The sequence below is a fragment of the Microtus oregoni genome, unplaced genomic scaffold, assembly GCF_018167655.1.
Source record: "Microtus oregoni isolate MIOR12 unplaced genomic scaffold, Mior012 000019F_ref0000042, whole genome shotgun sequence".
Lineage (NCBI taxonomy): Eukaryota > Metazoa > Chordata > Mammalia > Rodentia > Cricetidae > Microtus > Microtus oregoni.
This window is the reverse complement of record NW_024543078.1, coordinates 25,094,851-25,115,771: the sequence shown is the minus strand read 5'-3', so window position 1 is coordinate 25,115,771 and position 20,921 is coordinate 25,094,851. Positions and strand designations below refer to the sequence as shown.

The 20,921-nt window shown below is 42.6% G+C and overlaps 2 protein-coding genes across 2 annotated transcripts in view; one reads left to right on the top strand and one right to left on the bottom strand.

The window, feature by feature from the left end:
- Window positions 1-9,660, top strand: part of Ppp3r1 (protein phosphatase 3 regulatory subunit B, alpha) — a 46,440-nt gene extending 36,780 nt beyond the window's left edge. The window contains exons 3-6 of the mRNA XM_041669505.1: window positions 1,418-1,594; window positions 3,072-3,131; window positions 3,503-3,687; window positions 7,568-9,660. Of these exons, the coding sequence (XP_041525439.1) occupies window positions 1,418-1,594; window positions 3,072-3,131; window positions 3,503-3,687; window positions 7,568-7,615 (470 nt within the window). The 3' untranslated portion in view covers window positions 7,616-9,660. The remainder of the gene's footprint in view (window positions 1-1,417; window positions 1,595-3,071; window positions 3,132-3,502; window positions 3,688-7,567) is intronic.
- A 5,461-nt stretch (window positions 9,661-15,121) lies between these two features.
- On the bottom strand, window positions 15,122-20,656 carry Pno1 (partner of NOB1 homolog). The gene is made up of 7 exons (XM_041669445.1): window positions 20,418-20,656; window positions 20,149-20,298; window positions 18,568-18,651; window positions 18,358-18,418; window positions 18,046-18,163; window positions 16,028-16,098; window positions 15,122-15,545 (listed from the first exon to the last, which is right to left on the bottom strand). Exons 1-7 carry the CDS (start codon window positions 20,619-20,621, stop codon window positions 15,478-15,480), a joined length of 756 nt encoding a protein of 251 aa, XP_041525379.1. The 5' UTR covers window positions 20,622-20,656; the 3' UTR covers window positions 15,122-15,477.
- Window positions 20,657-20,921: the final 265 nt, after the last annotated feature.

Sequence of the window (20,921 nt, the reverse complement as noted above, 5' to 3'; positions counted from 1 at the left end):
TGTTTTCTGATCTTGACTTCAAACACCTTTTTCTTTTTTTGGCCTCCACCCCTAAACACTGTTTTTGGCTTTGCCTTCCATGTCAGCTTTAAATCAGGTAATCAGGGGCAGATGCTACACTTTTGAGAAGAGAATTTTGGTCTTCTAAGATGCGTGATACATACATATATACGTGTGTGTGTGTATGTATATATGTATATGTACACACAAGTATCTATGTAACCACATACATGTGACATAAATATTCCCCCCCCCCCCAATACTCTGAAGAACGCTGCACAGTACAGTAAGCTGTAACTACCAGCTGCCATGGTGGATACCGTGTTCTGTAGTGTGCTCTGTTACAGGGGCCTTTGGCATAATTTACCAAAAGCAGCTTGGAGAGTTAGGTTTCACCCAGCTGTCAATGCATGTATGTGAGACAAGGCTAGTGTGTGATGTCTGCTAGATGTGATGTCTTCTGTGCATTCCTGTGAGTGTAAGTCTTAGAGTGTCTGTACTGGGGAAATCTCCATTAATACATAGAGGTCCATATTTTACTGACATTACTTCTTCACCTTTTTTGAATTATGGGAGACATCAGTGCCATCCTGTGACTCTGGTCTTTAGTATCATAGATATTTTTTTTGCTGTATCCATTTTAATATGTTTTTATATTTTAAGTGTACCCTTTAGTTTTAAGTTCCTACGATGAGTATCATGTGTGTATGTCATAAACATAGATATTTAGAAGGTACTTTGACACCGGCTTTTCTTTTCTAAATTTTATGTGTTTGTATGTTTTGGCTACATGTATGTCTGTGCACCACTTAAGTTCCTGATGCCCTCAGAGACCAGCACAGGGCATCAGACTCCCTAGAACTATAGTTACAGATGGTTATGAACTACTATGTGGGTGCTGGTAGGTAGTTGAACATGGGTCCTCTGGAAGTGCTAGCAGGCAGCTCTCTTAAGTACTTGGCCATCTCTGTACCCTCTGCTTTTCTTTAGAAGTACCGAAAAGCGAGTTTTGAGGAGAGAAGTAAAAGGTGTGTTATAGTTGCTCATACCTGGAAGAATGTTGAAAAACCTGAAAGAATGTTCAAGAAACCCACATAAAGTCCCCGAATATTTTGCTGGGTAAAATGGGTGGGAAAGGTTGGGATTTTTAATCATGCGGTATTAGACATAAGTTATACTTTAAAAATGGAAATAAAGGAGCAGAAACTGATTCAGTGTGTATCACAGACCTCCAGGGTCAGCTTGGTAAAGCATTGTCACTCTGGGATAGCTGGCTGCCTAGCAACCATAGGCTATGGCAAGAACAAATAGAAATGTAACCAAGCAAAAATATTTGTTGTATTTACTTAGAAGCAATTTGTGGTTTCTTAGATCAAATTGGAAGTTAAAATCTTGCTACTTTTTGGTTTGCTTTTAGTTGATGCTGATGAAATTAAAAGGCTAGGAAAGAGATTCAAGAAGCTTGATTTGGACAATTCTGGTTCTTTGAGTGTGGAAGAGTTCATGTCTCTGCCCGAGTTACAACAGAACCCTTTAGTGCAGCGGGTAATCGACATCTTTGACACAGACGGAAATGGAGAGGTGGACTTCAAAGGTAATGAAGAGCATTTTGCTTTTAAAGTTAGTCTTAGCACACTCTAAACAAGAATGAAACTAGTTTTTTTTTAAGTGTCTATTTTTGATGATTTTATAATTAAAGTTTATGCTAAAACTTGAAAATTTGTTATGTAGATTTAATTATCCTTTTTGCTTCATAAATTGTTGATGTGTGTCTTTAAGAGTATAGTCTACCACAAAAAGGAATATTTAATATTTCCTGTTTTAAGAAAAATCATTCTCATTCAAGGACAGCTTAACAATATTAAAAACTATATTTTTTCCTTTTTCTTACCTTTTTTAAAATTTTATTTTAATGAGACCTGTACTGGTCAATTTTGGTAGCCCATGTGTCCTTCATTTCAGCTCGACATCGAGGAATCTTTTATGCAAATATTGATCAACTGATGTACCATTGTACATTTGATCTTAAGCTTTTAAAAATACACATTTAGCTAGAATTGTCAATGTTCTTGTTTTGTTTTTTAAGAATTATTGTTTACCAGATTGTAAGTAAATAATTTTTCTAGAAATTTCTAACAGTATTTTTTACATGTTTTGGAATGGAAACATATATAGTGATATTTTGTTTGTAATCTAAAAAATAAAGCTTGTGTGAAGATTAGAGAAGCAGAACAGCCAGCTACTAGCTCTTACCTCTATCTACCTCAGACTGAAAGGGCAGTCCTTTCTCCATGAATCCTCAGACTGAATGCTCTCTCTGTGAAGCCGCAGACTGCATCCTCAGACTGCTCTGAGCTCCTGTCTCCTCTCACCTGTATTCCTCTCTCCACCCAGCCATATCAGTCCTGTCTCCACCTCCCTAGTGCGGGAATAAAGACTGTGATCCCAAGTGCTGGCATTATTTTTTGTGTGAGCTCTGTTTCTCTTTAAGTAGACAGATTCAATCTTGTGTAGCCCAGGGTGTCTTTGAACTCAGAGAGATCCCTCTGCCCCTTTCGCCCAAGTGCTGGAATTAAAGTGTGTGCCACCATTGCCTGGCCTCTGTGGCTACCTAGTGGCTTAGCTCTGCACTTCCCTCTTCAGGCAAGCTTTGTTACATTATAAACAAAGTATAGCTACAAACCTAAATGCTTTTTTGTTTTGCTAAAATAATGTACAGTCTTTTTCTTGTCATAGTATAAAGAAAACTGGTTAAATAAATATCCTTAAAGGGTGGTTTTGAGTGTTAATGGCTTTACAGGCCTTAACATATAACTCAAATTGATTAATCTTGAGAACTCAAATAAAATTAAAAGTTTAAATAAAAAAAAAAAGAAACCTTGTGTTTGGAAGCTTTAAAATTAACATACTGGTTTTTCAGCGCTACTGTTTTGGTTTGGTTTGGTTTTTCAAGACAGGATTTCTCTGTTCACTATTTTTAGTGTTTTGCACAAGAAATAACCCTTTGAATGTTGCTTTTCTTTATAAAAATTTAAAGTTGTGATTTATAAACATTTTCAACTTTTATTTAGAATTCATTGAAGGAGTCTCTCAGTTCAGTGTCAAAGGCGATAAGGAACAGAAGTTGAGGTGTAAGTATTCTCCCTTAAACTACCATTGCGTGTTGCGTCTTAGACTTCTGAAAAGCACTTACTATGTTTGCAGCTAGTAGTATATTTGAATATACGCTGTTTGTAGCGGTGTAGCTGGAAAGCAGATGTTTCTGAGAACAGGCACATCACGTGCTGTAAGTTGTACTGGTTTTTGTGCCCGGGTAGTCTACACTCCATAGCTCAACTTCTAATCAGTTAATGTTAAGTCAAACTGTGTATGTAGCTTCTATATTTTAAAAGGTGCCATCTTCGTAGTAAACTCTAGATAGTTGGTAATACAGCTTTTCATTTATAGTATTTGTATCTGCCTTATAATTGCGTTGATTTGCCTGTTTCTTGTTTGTTTTTAGTTGCTTTCCGTATCTATGACATGGATAAAGATGGCTATATTTCCAATGGGGAACTCTTCCAGGTGTTGAAGATGATGGTGGGGAATAACCTGAAAGATACACAGTTACAGCAGATTGTAGACAAGACCATCATAAATGCAGATAAGGACGGAGACGGGCGAATATCCTTCGAGGAATTCTGTGCTGTAAGTGCGAAGGCTGACTCTTCTGTTAGCGAGTTCTAAAACCTTTTAAGGACCATTGACTAGACAATTGCATAAGCATTAATTTGATTTGAAATTCTGTTTCACCCAATTGCCTCACATTCAAATTTTGGAATATGTTTTAACTGCTGGTAATTAAGAGATACTATTCTCAAGAAATAGTATACATAAGCAGTCTGATAAAACGCTGCAGGAATGATAGTGGTATGATTGGGGATGGGTGTGCGTGGGTGTATGTGGAGGCTGGAAGTGTCTGTCTCATATGCTGTCCTTAGTTTTTGAACTCTTCTGCACTGATTCTGAAGCTCACGATTTCTGCTAGACCAGCTGGCCAGCAGGCCCCGAGGGTCTCCTGTCGGCCTCACCGCTGCTGACAGTGGGCCTCAGCATTTGGGAGGCAGAGGCAGATGGATCTCTGAGTTTAAGGCCAGCATGATTTACAGAGGGAGTTTCAGAATAGCCCGGGCTACTAAGATAAACCATCCCCCCCCCCTGCAAAACAAACAAAAAACCCAACAAATACATGCTACCACACCCAGCTTTTTATGTGGGTTCTAACACAGAGCCTTACGCTTGCATGGCAAGCTTTTGACCAACATAGCCTTCTCTCTACGGTACTAGTAACTTACTTGCTGATAGGCCATCGAAATTATAAGTCGGATATATTTTTAAGATTTGTTTACAACTCACCCACTGAGCTGAGAATAAGGCTTAGTTGGAGAGCACTTGCCTGCCACCATGCATGCAGCATTGGGCCAGTGCCCACTCAGTACTGCAAGTAGCAACAAAAAGCATGTTTGAAAATGCTTTGATGGGACTGGAGAGATGGCTCAGAGGTTGAGAGTGCTGGCTGCTCTTCCAGAGGTCCCAGGTTTAATTCCCACGTGACGCTCACTTCTGTCCATAACTCCAGTTCCAGAGTGTCTAATACTCTCACACAAACGTGCATGCAGGCAAAATACTAATGAACATTAGAAAAAAAACCAATAAATTATTTGTTTTTAAAAGAGAAAAAGATGTTTCAGTGTAAAACAGTCTTGTGTTCATGAATTTTAGCTGACAACACCAGAAACTGAGTCACGAGGACCCTAGAAAAGGGGCAAGAGCCCTGCCATCCTAACCTTAGATGCTTTGCAGTTGGCCTAGTGGTTTGTGCCTTCCTCTTTCAAGGTGTCAATGAATGGGTTCTTCTGTTCTGTCACAGGGGTTCTGTGTCCAGTGGAGTCTCATAGGTACTGGGAGTTCTAGGAAACTTAGCACGAGGTAGAACCTTCCTTCACTCCAGAGCCAAGGATTCAGTGCCTCTTAGCTTTCCTGCAGTTTGTCTTCTGTACCACTGTCCTTAGCACAAAGCATTTTCAACTACAAGCTAAAGGCAGAGAATATAGACGCTTCTAGACGAGAGGCAAAGATATACGTTCTTGAGAGTTTTGTCAGTCATTGGTAGATACTTACCTAGGAAGGTTTCCCAGTCCTGGTTTACATTTAGACCCCACAAGGAGTGGGTAAAAGTGCTGGCCTGCAAGCCTACTGATCTGATCTCTTGGTGACCTATTTGGTGGGAGGGGAGAACCAAGCCTCTCAAGTTGTTCGTTGACCTTTCTGGAGCCGGGGGGGGGGGGTCACTCACACAGATAGAGACAAATGGAAATTATGCAACAAGTGGGCCCATTTGATAGTTGTGCAGCTCACGGCGGGTTCATCAGACAAGCAAACACCCCACTGTCTGTCCATAGGCCGATTTCCTCACAGTACAGCCTGTGAGTGGAATAAAATGTGCTTAAAGTGAAGTTTCCTAAAAGTGAGAGAGAAGCACAAGTTTGTCTTAGGATATTATGTAATGTGTACACACAGACTTACCCTGTTGGTCTAAAAATGTAGCAGGTGACTAAAGGGTAGGGTTTATTCTAGCTCACAGTTCAAGACTAGATAGAGTCTGCCATGCCCATTGAGGGTGGCATGATCTCAAGGCACCTGGTCACATGTCACCAGTCAGGATGAGGATGATGACGGATGCAGCTTCCACTCGACTCTCCTTTCCACCTGCAGATCTAACCTGAGAATGTCTGCCCGCAGTGGGGCGGATCTTCTCACTCTTAGTGCTATCTCGGTACTCTGCTATCTACCAGAGGCACACCCAGAAGCCTGTCAAGGGCGATTCTAGACTGTCAGGTTAACAAACAGCTTCACCTTTTGTCAGCTTGACACCCAAGCACACCATTTTAAAAGCCACACCTTCTACCCCCGTCCCCATAAGGTTATAACCATGTTATAATATAAAATGCAATCAGTGTAACATAACAAGTCAGAGAGAAGGACAGACAGACAAGGCTGGGTAGCTGATGTCACTGTAGACCTTTATGAGGGGGTCCTGCATGGAGGCGTTCTGTAAGAACCAGACCGCTTTCACCCCCACACCTCCATCCTCTTAGAAGCTGGAGTAGTCTTCTAGCTGGCTTCTTGTTGCTGACCAAAAGCAGCTTGAGGAAGGAAAAGTTACAGTTAAATCACTGGCAGAAGCAGGTCTGGATTTAGTTTGGTTTCTCTTCCTGTGGTAAACACCAAACAGAACAAGCTAGGAGAAGAAAGGATTTATCTTACACTTCCACACTGTAGCCTGCCCAGGACAGGAGCTCCAGACAGGAACCTGGAGGTAGGAACTGGCACAGAGACTGTGGAAGAGCACTGTTTGCTGGCTTATTTTCTGGGGCTTGCTCCGCTTGTTTGTATACAACCAGAACCACCTGCTGTGGGTGGGAGTGGGACTGCTGTTCAGTGTGCTGGGCCCTCCAACATCATTCGTGAATCAAGAAAGTGCCCCACGGGCCAGTGATGGATGCATAGCCCTAGTTGGAGTTTCTTCTTAGGTATTTTTAGTGTGTATAATGAGCATGGAAGCCAAGGCAGGAACTGAAGCTGTGGAGAATCGCTGCTTCCAGGCTTCTTTTCAGCTTCCTTTTCCATCAGCCCAGGCCCATCTGCCCAGGGGTGGGACTGTCTGTCTGCAGCACACGTAGCCCTTCTTTTTTGATCCACTTCATTCCAGCTCTACAGCTCTCCCTGGCAGAACCTCCATGGTCCTGGCATCTAACATTCTAGGCTATCTATTGAAATCTAGGATTCACCTTCAGGACTTCAGGCAATGTTTTCCCAAGGTCTACATCTCCCCTCAAGCCTTCAAAACCAGTAACACACAGATGACACCATCCAGTTCTTCCAGCTTGAAACAGAGCCTGGCCCAGTCCACCAGTTGCATCAGCTTCTTTGTGCTGATCCTGGGTAACAATTCCGTGTGTAGTTGCTTTGAGGAGCAGTTGGGCTGAGCTTAGTTCTTCAGCAGCTGTTATAAAAATAATTGCACATTAACATGTTCAGTCTTGTGGAACCTGCCCTGACACCTACAGTCAGATCCTCCAGGCAGATGGTAGGAAGGAATGGTGGGGTGGGGGATGGGTAGGGAGCAGGATATTTATCTATGAAAGAAATGGGCCTGACCTTGTCACTAAGTTTTCTCAGTCACCAGCGTCTTAGAGTTGTAATCCACCAGGAAGGGAAATCAGGGCAGGAACTGATGCAGAAGCCACGGAGAATACTGCTTACTGTCTTGTCTTCCGTGGCTTGCTCACCTACCCAGTGCCCACCTGCCCAGGGGTGGCACCATTCACAATGGCCTGGGGCCTCCCACCCACATCAATCATGAATTAAGAAACTGTTCCACAGACTGACCCACAGGCAGTCTGATTCTGATGGAGGCATTTTCTTAGTTAAGGCTGCTCTTCCCAGATGTCGCTAGCCTGACAAGTTGACAAAAGTCGCCAGGACAGTTGTTTTACTACTAAAGACTTGTCTCTGTCTGTCGCAGGTTGTAGGTGGCCTAGATATCCACAAAAAGATGGTGGTAGATGTGTGACTCTTTGGAGAATACCATCCAACACTTTTGCTTTCTTCTCCATCTCTGAAGATCTGCTCAAGACGTCCAGCAATGCTCTCTGTGTATTTAAATGGAAGTATTTTTCTCTGTGAAGCCACATTTTCCAACATGAGCCTCATGAAGCCAACTAAGTGTTATTGAACTCCTACTCTCTCAATAACTCTGTGTAGCACTTTAAGGTTTGAAGGACAGCAACCTGAAAAGAGCATATCAGCATGGTGGAGAAAGGGAAGGGGTTGGCTTTTTAATTTATTTTTCTTCATCTTTTATAACAAGAAAGTATCTATATATACATATGTAAATATTTATATATAGATATATGTAGCTTTCTATATATTTAGTAGGTTGGCTTTAATTTAATATACTTGATTCAGAAACAAAATGTTAGAGTACAAAAAGTGCCAAGCAGAACATAAAACATCCTTCCTTTTATTTCACACAGTTTTATATGTAGATATAGGATTGTACAATTTGCGCCAGGTATTAGGCCAGCTATTTCCTTTCTCTGTGCTTTCTCCTTTGAGAGATTGATAAAGCATTTGTTAATGCCCTATTATTTACCTTAATTACATTTTTGTAACGAGTCTATAACTTTATTTATATCTCTGATATATTTCCAGGGACCGCGTCTTATTGCTGAGCAGCGTTTAGTCCATCTCAGTTGGAGGTCTAGTTCAGTGCTGTTGCCAAGAGTGGGCTCTTTTGTCCATAGAAGAACTGCATATGCTATGGCTGCTTCAGGCTGATACTTTACAGTCGCTGTTATTTTTATTAGGTGTCCCTGAGTAATTGTAATTAGCAATTGTGATTTTATAAAGGTCAGGAGTTTTCTGAGGCAGTCATGACTTTTTAAAAAATGTATTATTTAGTGAAGAAAATCCAAAGTAATCATGTAATGGATTATCCTTGCTTTATTATCCACAATGACTTTGTCACTAAACTGTGTATGAATCATGAATTTCCCTTCTGCATTTCAAAAGATGTATCAGTTAATCAAAAAAAAAAACTAGTGACACTTTAATGAGCACATATTTATGTAAAATCCTGTTTGCTAATCCATATGCAGAGGAGAATAGATTTTGTTCAGATTTGTACTTTTAAAATTTCTTTGCCAGAAAGCAAGATAGCACATAAAGGTTTTTGTTGTTTTGCCCACATGATTAGTGATGGATAATGACATTAAATTTGTGTGACATAAAAGTATGTCATGTTTTACCACGTGACCTTATCCCTTCCCTTTTCTGCAAAGGTACTATTGGCTGGAAGTAGACCCTTCTGGGTTAGTTTTATATGAGTCTTCCCTATGTAATTTTTCTATTAAAATTGGTTTTATAATCAAGAATGATAATCAAGACTGGTAAAGGGCGGGTTGAATCAAGGTGAAAGAATATTAAATTGAGCACACCTGCCTGCCACCGCTGTTCCTTCAACTGAGTGCTGCACACACCATGGGCTCTGTCTGTGAGAGAAAAATCCCGGTGCTTGGTGTCTTTGCATGACATGGAGTTTTGCATGTAGATCAATTTAAAATGTACCTCTTGTTTACATAATTTGCATAATTTTAAAAGATGATGTTGCCAAACTTTGGAAATGTTAATAATACTCAAAATGAAAATCTCCACGACATGTAACTACTTTGTTCCTCTGGATCAGTGCGTGGCTTCCAATCCCAGCCCGCGGTTTGGTCTGTCCCAGTGTCAGCCGCCATGTGCTCTGCTCAAGAGGGAACTAGGCTTTTGTGAATTTTTTTGTACATAATTATTTGTTACAAATATTTTAGCAAATGCTTTCTATATCTCTTGCTTGTGCATATCTTGGCTGGCGTTGTGGAAACAAAAAAATAGTGCGAACTATTTCCTTACTGGGGAATGAGGGTTTTTCTTTTTTAGTTTGTGTGAGGGAGGCGGGGAGGGCATGGTTTATGTTGAATGTTTAAATTTTCTTCTGCATGATCCACGTCATGTTGTGAAATCTTTAGAGGACTTCATACTGTATGAGTAAGACAATAAAATATTTGAAACTTGCTTGGATGTGTTCTGTCATCTTTTACATCTATTACAGTTGGGAGGCCAGCCCATGCTTTAGGGTTTACAAACCTTGATACAGTGCTTTCTTGTTTTGAATCATAAGCTACAGGCAAAGTATCTGGAACAAACGAAAATGCTGATATCATAAAGTCCCCTGACTCCGCTTACCTCCCTGACCACTCACTTTCCCGACCCGGGCCTGTTACTAGTGCCTTGGGGGTTTGGTTTGCTTTTGTCCCACCCTTGTGTATCAGCCTCGTTTCCAGTTGCCTTTAATGCCTTGCTCACCTGTGTATGTGCTGGCTCAAAGGGACTTTTCTGATTGTCCTGGTGTAAAACGTAAATACTCTTGGGACTCTTTTACCCGGTCTCATTTCCTTTATTCCACAGCCTCCTCTTCCAAGCATATTTTGTCTTCCCTGCTTATAGAATAAAAAAACCAATGCTTTACACAGTAGCGGTTTGCTTGTTTGGCAGATAGGTCCACTTTGCAGAGTATCACCTGGATTTTGGTATGTGATCATTATTTAGGAAATTAACTATATGCAGTTCTTGGATTACACATGTTGTAATTGCATTTAACTTCACACTAAACCAGGCTGGTTACAATCTTATAAATGCGGCTGTTTTATATCTTCTATTTTTGAGACTTGTTTTTTCAGGTGGGGTTTCTCTGTGTAGCCCCAGCTGTCACGGAACTTGTTTTGTAGACTAGACTGGCCTGGAACTCAAAGATTCTCCCTGCCTCTGCCTCCCCAGTGCTGGGATGGATTAAAAGCCTGTGTCACCATGCCTGGCCTATTTTTGAAAGTACTGCAGAATTCTTAATGTGATTAGCACTGTAATTGTGTTGAGATACTCATGGTAGGTAAATGAAGTAAGTCCCTTACCCAAATGAGTTGTGGGGTGTTGGGTGTTTTGACCCAGAACATACATATGTGTTTACAGATTTCAAGATTTGTGTGCACTGAATAGTGGACTCCACACTGTTGAGGATCTGAAGAGAGAGAGCCTAAGAAAATGACTTCAGAATGAAATGGAAACTCTGTTTGTAAACTATATAGAAAAATAGGGATTGATAATCAAACCTGAAGGTCTACACAACAGCAATAACACACCTAATTAAAATATGGGCAAAGGACTTGAACAGTGTAGATGCACAAGCGGCCACTAAGCACAGGAAATGATGTTCAATAGCACTGTCATTAAGGGAATGCAAGTCACAAATCCATCTATTTTACAAGCTTTAGACTGTAACTTCTTCCTCTCCTCCAAAAACTAGAAAAACAGGATTGGAGAGAGATTTGGCCGCCTCTTTAGTTACTACTGAACTAGGGGCTCAGTTCCGGCAGCATTGCACCAGCTAGAGGCTGGCAGCAGTCCAGGTATTCTGGCAAGTATAAACACTGCCACAGGAAGGAACAACCTGACATATTTCCTAACATGGATAAACTCTGTTACGTGAAATAGCTCCACTTTTATATTGATATAATAAAATTCCGGGAGATGAATGAAATTTGTGCCAAGGGCAACAGGAAGAAATGCAATTAGCATTAAAAACTTAGAGCATCAGAACACAGAACATGATGGTTGCACATTAAATAGTAACAAAGTTGCATTATCTACAATTAACAATGATTAATGTGGAAAGCTGTATTTCAGAAAAGAATTTTATTTATTTTACATGCATTGGTGTTTTGCCATGGCTTCAGGTCCCCTAAAATGAGTTACAGACAGGTGGGTGCTGGGAATTGAACCTGGGTCCTCTGGAAAAGCAGTCAGTGTTCTTAGTCATTGGGCCATCTCTCCAGCCCTCAAAAAGAGTTTTTTAGTGTAGAATGTTTTAGAATGAGAGGTGTGGACAAGATGTTAAAGATTTACTTTCTGTGTAGTTCTCAGGATGTACAAAGTAGTGTTCACGTCTTGAGGTGTTCACCTGTGTCTTTAAAACGCCCCCACGTTGCAGGTTCACATTGATGTAGAGCTGTAAGGCCTGTTGCAACCTTTCCCATCAGCTAAGCATCCAAATGAGAGTTCTAGAGATTCTGGTTTTCTTTGGCCAAATAAGTAAAACTTTACCAAGACAGGTATTTTGCAGCTTTCAGAATGGCTATAGATGCTTTCAATAATGTAACAGTGTATTGCTCCAATCATAACATGGCTCTTAGAACAGTAAAGTCTGTCTCCAGGTGCTCAACAGTCAACTTTCATCCCTATCACTATTGCTAGGCAGACACAAGAGCTGGAGCCCCAATAGAAGAATTACCAAGTTGTACCATAGCTTACCTAAGAAAATCAGTTCTCTTTTAATCCAGACAATGTAATAATAAGTAAAGTATAGTTAAGAGTTGTGAAAGACGCTGCGGATCCAAAATTGGCCTTTCAGTTAACAGGCTAGTCCAGTAGCAGTCCACAGAAACTGAGGTTTCAGGTTGGCTGTGGATTGCTATCACTGGAGATGTTAAAGGAGTGATTTGGTCCAGGTTGTTAAGATAAACTACCAGCAAGATGCAATCAAATTGCTTTTCATGCATTCATCCACATTCCGAGAGTCCCTCTTAGCATTGTCTCCTTCTGATTGCATGGTGCTTGGGAAGGAGGAATAAAAATACTTTAACATAGACGCTCACACTTTCTCAGGCAAAAACTATGTTACTCTGTCTCAGTTCCTTAGAATTAAACCCAAAACACTGACCATTACCCAGCCACCGATCACATTTGACATTTGAAAAGGCCATAGACGTGATTTCCCAGAAAAGCACATGCCGCGTCATCACAATTTTTAATCCCTCTCACTGGGCATGTGTTTGTACCTCCTACAGGCTCTACAGACTCCAGAATAGAGAATTCCCAACATTTGATAATATTTTCTCCTTTGGTGGGACACTCCAGCAATTTCCTGTTGGTAGACAGTATATCCAAGGTACAAAGCAGCTTGAGTAGTTAGCACTACCGGTAAGAGGGAACCCAGACTTGCCTGGCGATGGTGGCACGCACTTTTAATTCCAGCAGTTGGGAGGAAGAGATAGGCAGATCTCTGAGTTTGAGGCCAGCCTGGTCTCCAAGAGCTCCAAAACTAGAGAAACCCTCTCAAAAAAACCAAAAATAAAAAATAAAAGGGAACCCAGACTCAACAAAAACTAAGCAGGGCATGGATGGCACACGTTTGTAACCCCGACTGGCACACGGGACACTGAGGCAGCAGACTGTCCCAAGTTTGGGGCAAGTTGGGTTGCACAGTGAGTCATAGGCCAGCCTGGACTAACTACATAACCTGTCTCAAAAGTCAAAGAGGAACTGGAGAGATGGCTCGGTGGTTAAGAGCACTTGCTGCTCTTTCAGAGGATTGGAGTTTCAGCCCCAGCAATCACATCAGGCTTACAACCACCTGTAGCTACAGCTCCAGGCAAACCCCTATACACGTGTGGCAGGCACCCCCCCCACACCCCTATACACATGTTGCAGGCACCTGCACTCACACCCCTATACACATGTTGCAGGCACCTGCACTCACACCCCTATACACGTGGCAGGCACCCCCCCAACACACCCCTATTCACAAGTGGCAGGCACCCCCCCACACACCCCTATACACATGTGCAGGCACACCTCCACACACACATCCCTATACACATGTTGCAGGCACCCGCACACACACCCCTATACACGTGGCAGGCACCCCCCCAACACACCCCTATACACACGTGGCAGGCACCCCCCCCACCCCTATACACGTGCAGGCACCCCCACACACATCCCTATACACATGTTGCAGGCACCCCCACACACACATCCCTATACACATGTTGCAGGCACCCGCACACACACCCCTATACACATGGCAGGCACCCCCCCACACCCCTATCCATACGTGGCAGGCACCCCCCCACACACACCCCTATACACATGTGCAGGTACCCCCCCACACACACATCCCTATACACATGTTGCAGGCACCTGCACACACCCCTATACACGTGGCAGGCACCCCCCACACACCCCTATACACATGTGCAGGCACACCTCCACACACACATCCCTATACACATGTTGCAGGCACCCGCACACACACCCCTATACACGTGGCAGGCACCCCCCCAACACACCCCTATACACACGTGGCAGGCACCCCCCCACCCCTATACACGTGCAGGCACCCCCACACACATCCCTATACACATGTTGCAGGCACCCCCACACACACATCCCTATACACATGTTGCAGGCACCCGCACACACACCCCTATACACATGGCAGGCACCCCCCCACACCCCTATACATACGTGGCAGGCACCCCCCCCACACACACCCCTATACACATGTGCAGGTACCCGCCCACACACACATCCCTATACACATGTTGCAGGCACCTGCACACACCCCTATACACGTGGCAGGCACCCCCCCACACCCCTATACACATGTGCAGGCACCCCCCCACATCCCTATACACGTGGCAGGCACCCCCACACACATATACCCCTATACGTGTGCAGGCACCTACACACACACACACCTATATACATGTGGCCGGCACCCACACACACCCCTCTATACACGTGGCAGGAATACACACACACACACACACCAAATTCACATAAATGAAACTAAAATTTATGCTGGATGTGGTGGTGTACACCCTGAATTCCAGCACTCAGGAAGCAGAAGCAGGGGAAGTTCTGTGGGTTCAAGGCTAGCCAGGGCTACACAGTGATACCTATCTCCAAACACACAAACCCTTCTTTATTAGAGCTGGCTCAGTGCTAAAGATTGCTGACCTTTCAGACTTATTCCCAGAAAACATGGTTCACAACCTTCTCTGTTAATTCCAGTTTGAGGGATCTGATCCCGTTCTGGTGTCTGGGGATACCAGGCACATACATAGTGCACATACCCAATGCACAAAACACTCGTAAATACTTAACAATTTTTAAAAATTTTTTAAACATTTACTCCCCTGCCCCCCAAGACAGGGTTTCTGTGTAGCTTTTGGAACCTGTCCTGGGATTTGCTCTGTAGAGCCAGGATGGCCTCAAACTCAAAGTCTGCCTCCGCCTCTGGAGTGCTGGGATTAAAGGCATGCGCCACCACCACTTGGCTCAAAAAAGTACTACTACTTTTAGTTATTTCCTGATACGCCAATCACTGTTTTGGCCAGGGCCTTTGAGAAACAAAAGAGTGTAGTATCTAAATCATGTTTAATAAAGTAGGTTCTAAACAATATAAGAAACAAGTAAATCCACATACACAGACACTAGTTATAAGAATACACTGTTTGGAAAACAGTTCTTGGGAAAATGGCTTTACTTTCATCATTTACGTGAGAAGCCTTGTGATGTAGGCTTCATAAATTGCACCGAGAGTGCAAAGTTGAGCACGTAAGGTTCAATAGCACAGACTAGTGCTATGCCCCAATTCTGAAGCAGTCATGTCGGTGCCCTGTAGCAGGGATAATGATTCACAAGTCTTCGGAGATTTTAATGAAAATTTTCAGAGAAGAAAAAAATGCTGTAACTTTATTTACAAATCTGTCTGTAAATGACAAATTACAAAGTTGCCTGTAAATGACAGGATTTTAAACTGTGACTCTGCCACATGGGATTAAGGGAAAAATACAGCAATTTATACATAATGTATTATTAAGTATTACAAGTATTACATTTTGATATTTAAATTATCCTAGAAGCTGGGGAGTACAAGTCCTGTTAAACCTCCTCTTTCTGCTTCTGCTCTGGCTGACGTGGAACCTGAGCTGTAGGCAGCTGGGAGATCTTCCCCTGTTTTATGTGTGCATCTCAAGGGTCGGAGGAGAATCAGAACCGGTCCGCTGCTCTACTGGCCACTGCTCGGATATTGCCATACACCTTTGATGGAGGATTTCCTGTTCAAGAAAAAAAGCAAAGTATATATACAAATATATTCAAATACACAGAACTACACAGAAGACAAATACTTTGCACTGCTAAGAGAAGTCAGTTGTAAAAATAGCATTTCAAAAAGCCAGCTAGCCAGACCTGAACACCAGAGAAAAACCTCCAGTTCTCTAAGCAAATTGCTAACTCTAGAACTAGATTAAATCAAGTTGCCGGATGTGTTCAGCAGCCCCCATTTTGTAGAACCTAAACTGTTCTGTTATATTTGGAATAGCTCTTCTGTGTAGAGATTTAATGAGATTAGCCAAGGAACCCTTTCTCTTCTCTAACAGATGGAATCTAAGTGAAATATTCCTGTTTTTCCCTTTTTACCAGCTCTTTGACTTCCGTTTAGTACTTTAACAATATGAAAGCTGCTTTGTAAGTGAGGCTTGAATCCTTCTATTCCCTAAGCAGAGGAAACACCAAGGAAATAATAAACTGCTGTTACCTAGGATAAGGTTGCAAATGGCAGTTCTCGCCATCTTAATGTTCTGGAACGAGCCGAGAATGTGAACTTTCCTGAAAGAAGCAAATGAGTCAGGTTAGCCACGAAGCCATGTCAGTACCGAATCCTGGGAAACTAAACACTCGAAACTGCAACAGATCCACATTCTAAAACAGGGCAGGGGGTGATTGCTGACAACTTTCTAAATCTTCTAAAACTCTCAAATCAGTGACTGTGGTTTATCATGTAATCCTCCAAGGGACGCTTTCTAGGTAGATAGTATTTCCATTGTATACAAGGTCGGAAATCAGCAGACTTGGGGCTAGGGATGTAGCTCAGAGGCGCACACCCTGCCTAGGGTGAGGCCCCGGACTTCATCCTGAGCAGTAAGGATGGGAAGGATGGAGGACACAACATGAAAAGGACGCAGAAATCAAGAAAGCTTAGACCATTTAGCTGCTCACTGAACACCCAGAACTGTAACACTGATTCACTTACCATGCATCTTTCAATTTCAACTTACAAAGCTAAGAAAAACTACTTTAGAAGCTTTGATATTTACATACATTTAAATAAGATGTTATTTTATACTTGGGAGATATAATGCTTCTCTCTGATTCCAAAGAATATCACATAAAAAGTCCAATGCTAGTAGATGTGGGATACTGACAGGCTGCCAAAGGAGGAAAGTCACAGGTTTTACTCAGGAAGCCCACTAGCTTATGATAATGAACAACAAAATTCTAAATGTAACAACAACAACAAAAAACAACTATTGTTACATCTTAAATCTAATTCAAAATTAATCAAAAGATTAAAAAAAAAGTACCCTTACATCAGAATTTGGTATTTAATGACTCCAAAATGAAACATTCCAAATGCCCATCAACTGTAATTAGAATGGTACTTGGTTATTTAAAAAAAGTGAACTACTGCTGTCCCAACAAAATGAAGCGTTCAAAGCAATGTGCTAAATGAATACACACTGGGACTAGGGTGGGGTAAAGGACTGGTTAAAATGATGCTTGGGGACCCTGAGGGTGGGCAGTATGGGTGTGGCAGGGCAGCAGGACTGCCATGCTAAGGGACCCGCTGGACTGACAAGGCTGTCAGGTGAATTTGTTTACTCATGTAAATTGTGCCAAAAATACCCTTTCTCAAACAACTTTACAAAAACTTTCAGACTACGTTCAGCCATCTTAAACATCGTTGTTTCCGTGCCTTTGAAATTTCCAGTAGAAAAAAAGCTCATGTTTCAGACTCATAAGACTCAATTCATAAAAGAGCAGAATTATGATATTTGGCTTCAAGGAGAGGACCACCAATATAACAGTTGCCCTTAAATATAAAGAATGCCTACATTAATGTGGTCCAAATAATGATGTTTAGAGCAAAACAATATTAAATGAAATCCTCACCCGTCTGTCAACTGCTGTCTGCCAACTTCATAGTCTATCAGTTCTGAGACATATCTGCCTGTTTAACACCAACACGGGAACAGAGCAGCTCTGACCTCAGAGGTACTCCCAGCTCCGCATCAGAACCCCACCTTCGTCGATAGCCTCTATCATCTTATATACAGGCACATGCAACTATCTGACTTAAAGGAAAACCTCACAATGGGATTTCAAACACCTACTATTTGTACTTCCCTTAAGGATTTAATAGATTTGTCCAAGATAAAATGTAAAGCTTCCCTTTAATAAATCATCTTAACAGTATGTCTAAGTTATTTCTTTTATTCTCAGGGGGACAATTACTGAAATTTCCTTGATTATCTCATCATCCTTTCAAGTTGGTGAATATTCAACTAGAACAACACAACTAGAAAAACCCAATGTGGGTTAAAGGCAACTATTATAAAGCAGTGGTATGGTACACGACCAGAATGCACAACATCCCAGAGGCAGTCCCCAATACCAAAAGGAGAAAAAATTTACAACAAATAAAAACTACGACCTTTTTGAAACTAGTAAGATCAACTACAAATCATGAAAATTTTCTCAAGACAAGATACTTACACATCTGCCAAAACAATCCGCGTCCGTGTCACATTCTCAATGGTAAATTTGGTTTTTCCTCCTTTGCCAGCAATTCTTCCTATTGCCCTTGACAGGTGGTCTCCTTTTAAGGGCTTAACTAAACAAGAAAAACAAGACATCAGGTGGCTAGCTATTGAGTTTTTCTACTAAACAACACGAATATACATCTTCTGAAAAGTGTTAGTAATGCAGCTCAACTGAAGCTATTAGAAAACCAGACACAACACAACACAGTCGGAAACACAAAGGCTGATGGTTCACACAGAAGAACCACCCGCCTGCTTCCCTCACCATCGGTTATCTCAAAAGACTCCAGGAAGAGGTCGTCCAGCCTGATCAGTGCGAGTGCGTCCTACAAAACAAAAGTAGGCATCATCAAGGCCTTTTCATTTTTACAACCAAAATCCAGACACCACAATGACAAAACTCAAAGGTTTGGAAAATGATCCAGCCACTGAAAAGTCTACACTGTGCATTTCCAAGTCTCGTGAGACCACTCACCTCCACCTGAAATCCGAGAACAAAGGCCTTCACAAAGTCGGCTGCTTTGGTCAGGGCACTGACATCCTTGGTGTCTTTACAAGTCTGAAAAAAGAGGTGCACATATGGAGGGGATGAGAAAGAAAGCATTTCTAAAAATAAAATACTAGAAATGACATTTTATTATAATTTCCTTCACCATCAACCACCCTCCCCAATATTGTTGAGACCCCTTTAAGGTGGAATAAGCATTCCCTTTAATTTGTACAAGGGAACCTTCTGGCCCCAAAGCTGGGGAAATTCTACACAAACCCATTCACTATGACTAATGGAGGTTGGTCTCTAGCATACCAGGGGCTCACACCCATTCTGTCCTCTAGTAAATGTCCAGACAAGTCCTCTCTTCTCCATCACGGCAGTATCCCCCAAGGAGTCCTGACCTGACGTTCTGTCTTAAGGGACCATTTATATGCTCCTATTTCCCAAATCAACAACTCCAGTTCTGACTACCTGCATGCCTAGCACTGAGGAAATCAAGAATAGTTTAAGCAGGAATCCTGTCTGTGAGTAATTACTTGAACTACAGAAATAGCTGTTATTCAGAGAACGCCCACCACTGTAAATAATATGCCTTACGCGTCTAGCTCTAAGCTTCCCCTTGACAACCTTGAGTGCTTTGTAATGTAAACACTTATCAGACACGAGAAAATTAAAGTACTAAAAACCCAAACAGTCTCATTTCTAAAATACTCCTTCCGGTCTCCCACACAAATTCACAACCCATTTGAAGAGATTCCCCATTTGACAAACTTAAAAGCATACAGGATTGTGTTAACAGGATATGCACATTTAAAAACAGAACCCAGCTGGGTAGGGGAACACACGCCTTTAATCCCAGTACCCTCCAGATCCCTTTGAGTGCCAGGCCAGCCAAGGCTACACAGTGAAACCTAGTCTCAAAAAAAAAAAAAAAAAAAAAGAAAGAAAGAAAGAAAGAAAGAAACAGCAAAGTCCCAAACTCTAGATCCCACTCTATATGTGACTTTTGGCAAGTACCATAAATACTCCAGATTTATGTTTTTTCATCTATAAAATAAAATGTCGTCGTAGAAGACCCTAAATGGTCCTTTCTAGCACCAAAGTTGAAGACTCTGGCCAAGGCACTGAATCTCTAACCTTCCCTTGTCTCATCCTTTGGCATGTGTGGGGTAGGGGGAAGGAATGGGAAGGTACCTACATCATACCTTAAAGACCAAATGACAAGCTTTACCTCGGGCTAACACACTATGCCCGTGATCCATGGCATCAACAAACACATACTGAGACCATCAACTAAGGATCCTGCGATAAACAAGGCAGGTGCCGAAGCGCAAGAGAAACGTACAAACTTCTAACGAGAAAGTGCTTGAGCTAGACCTTGAAAGCTGTCTGGAACTAAGTAGGAAGAGAATGGAAAAAAAAACAGTTTTCTTCAGAGAGCAAAGCCACCAAAAGCACCAGCCACTTACTAGAAAAAGCTCTATTAAGGGAAATGCATTCATTTATCTTCATTTCTGAGGGAGAAAACTCGGTAGGCAGCGAAAGGGCTACCCTTCTCCTTACCCTGATTTCTACATTTCTTGATTTCAGGTTAAAGCGTATCTGAAGCCCTAAATGTTCCACTATCGGAGTAAATATCTTCATCCAGTTCTCTTTTAATGGTGTGTATCTGTTAGCGGGGACAGGAATCCTTCTCGTTTCTTCTTTTTCGGCCTGCAACAAAGCACGCACACATTCAGGAGGTGACTGGAGACCGGCGGGACGAGACTTAAAACCAGAGCGGATCCTTCGCCTGGACGCCCGACTCCACCCCGCCGCGCCTCGGTCCGCACCAGGAGCCGCTCGCCCGAGAGCGGCGGGAAGATCGGCATCTTCGCCGGCCGCGCCTCCTCTGTGTCCATGCTGCTGGCATCTCCGTCCTGTCCCGCCTCTGACGGCCGCTCGGCCTGTCGCTTCTTCGCCCGCCGGCTCCCTCTGCGCGTGACGGGAGTGAAGCCGTCCTCCGTCCCGGAGCTCTGCGTCTCCATCTCGGCCATGTTCGAACCGAGTGAGTCCAACCAGCCGGACACGTGCGAAGTTATACTGCGCGTGCGCCAGCCTCCGCCAATCAGCGCGAGGGCACCGCTCCTTTCCTGAGGCGGAGCCCACGCTTGGGGGCCTAAAGCAGGATTGGTCCTCGTGTCTGCCCGGCTGCCCGAGTATATGCCTGATTGTTAGTGTCGCCGTACCCCCCCTCCACACACACACACACACACGCTCTGAGCCGAAGCATTCTCAACCTCTAACGTGTGTATTTGAAAACGTTGTGGTAAAGTCAGAAAAGTCAGCTTGTGCGG

What these genes read in the sequence shown, in the direction of transcription:
- Pno1 (XM_041669445.1), bottom strand. Translation starts at nt 20,621, where the DNA reads ATGGCCGAGATGGAGACGCAGAGCTCCGGGACGGAGGACGGCTTCACT. An exon ending in TTCTCGGATTTCAGGTGGAG is followed by an intron (nt 18,419 to 18,567) that starts GTGAGTGGTCTC and finishes TTTGTTTTGTAG; the next exon opens with GACGCACTCGCACTGATCAG. An exon ending in GTCTTTTGAGATAACCGATG is followed by an intron (nt 18,164 to 18,357) that starts GTGAGGGAAGCA and finishes TTTCTTGTTTAG; the next exon opens with TTAAGCCCTTAAAAGGAGAC.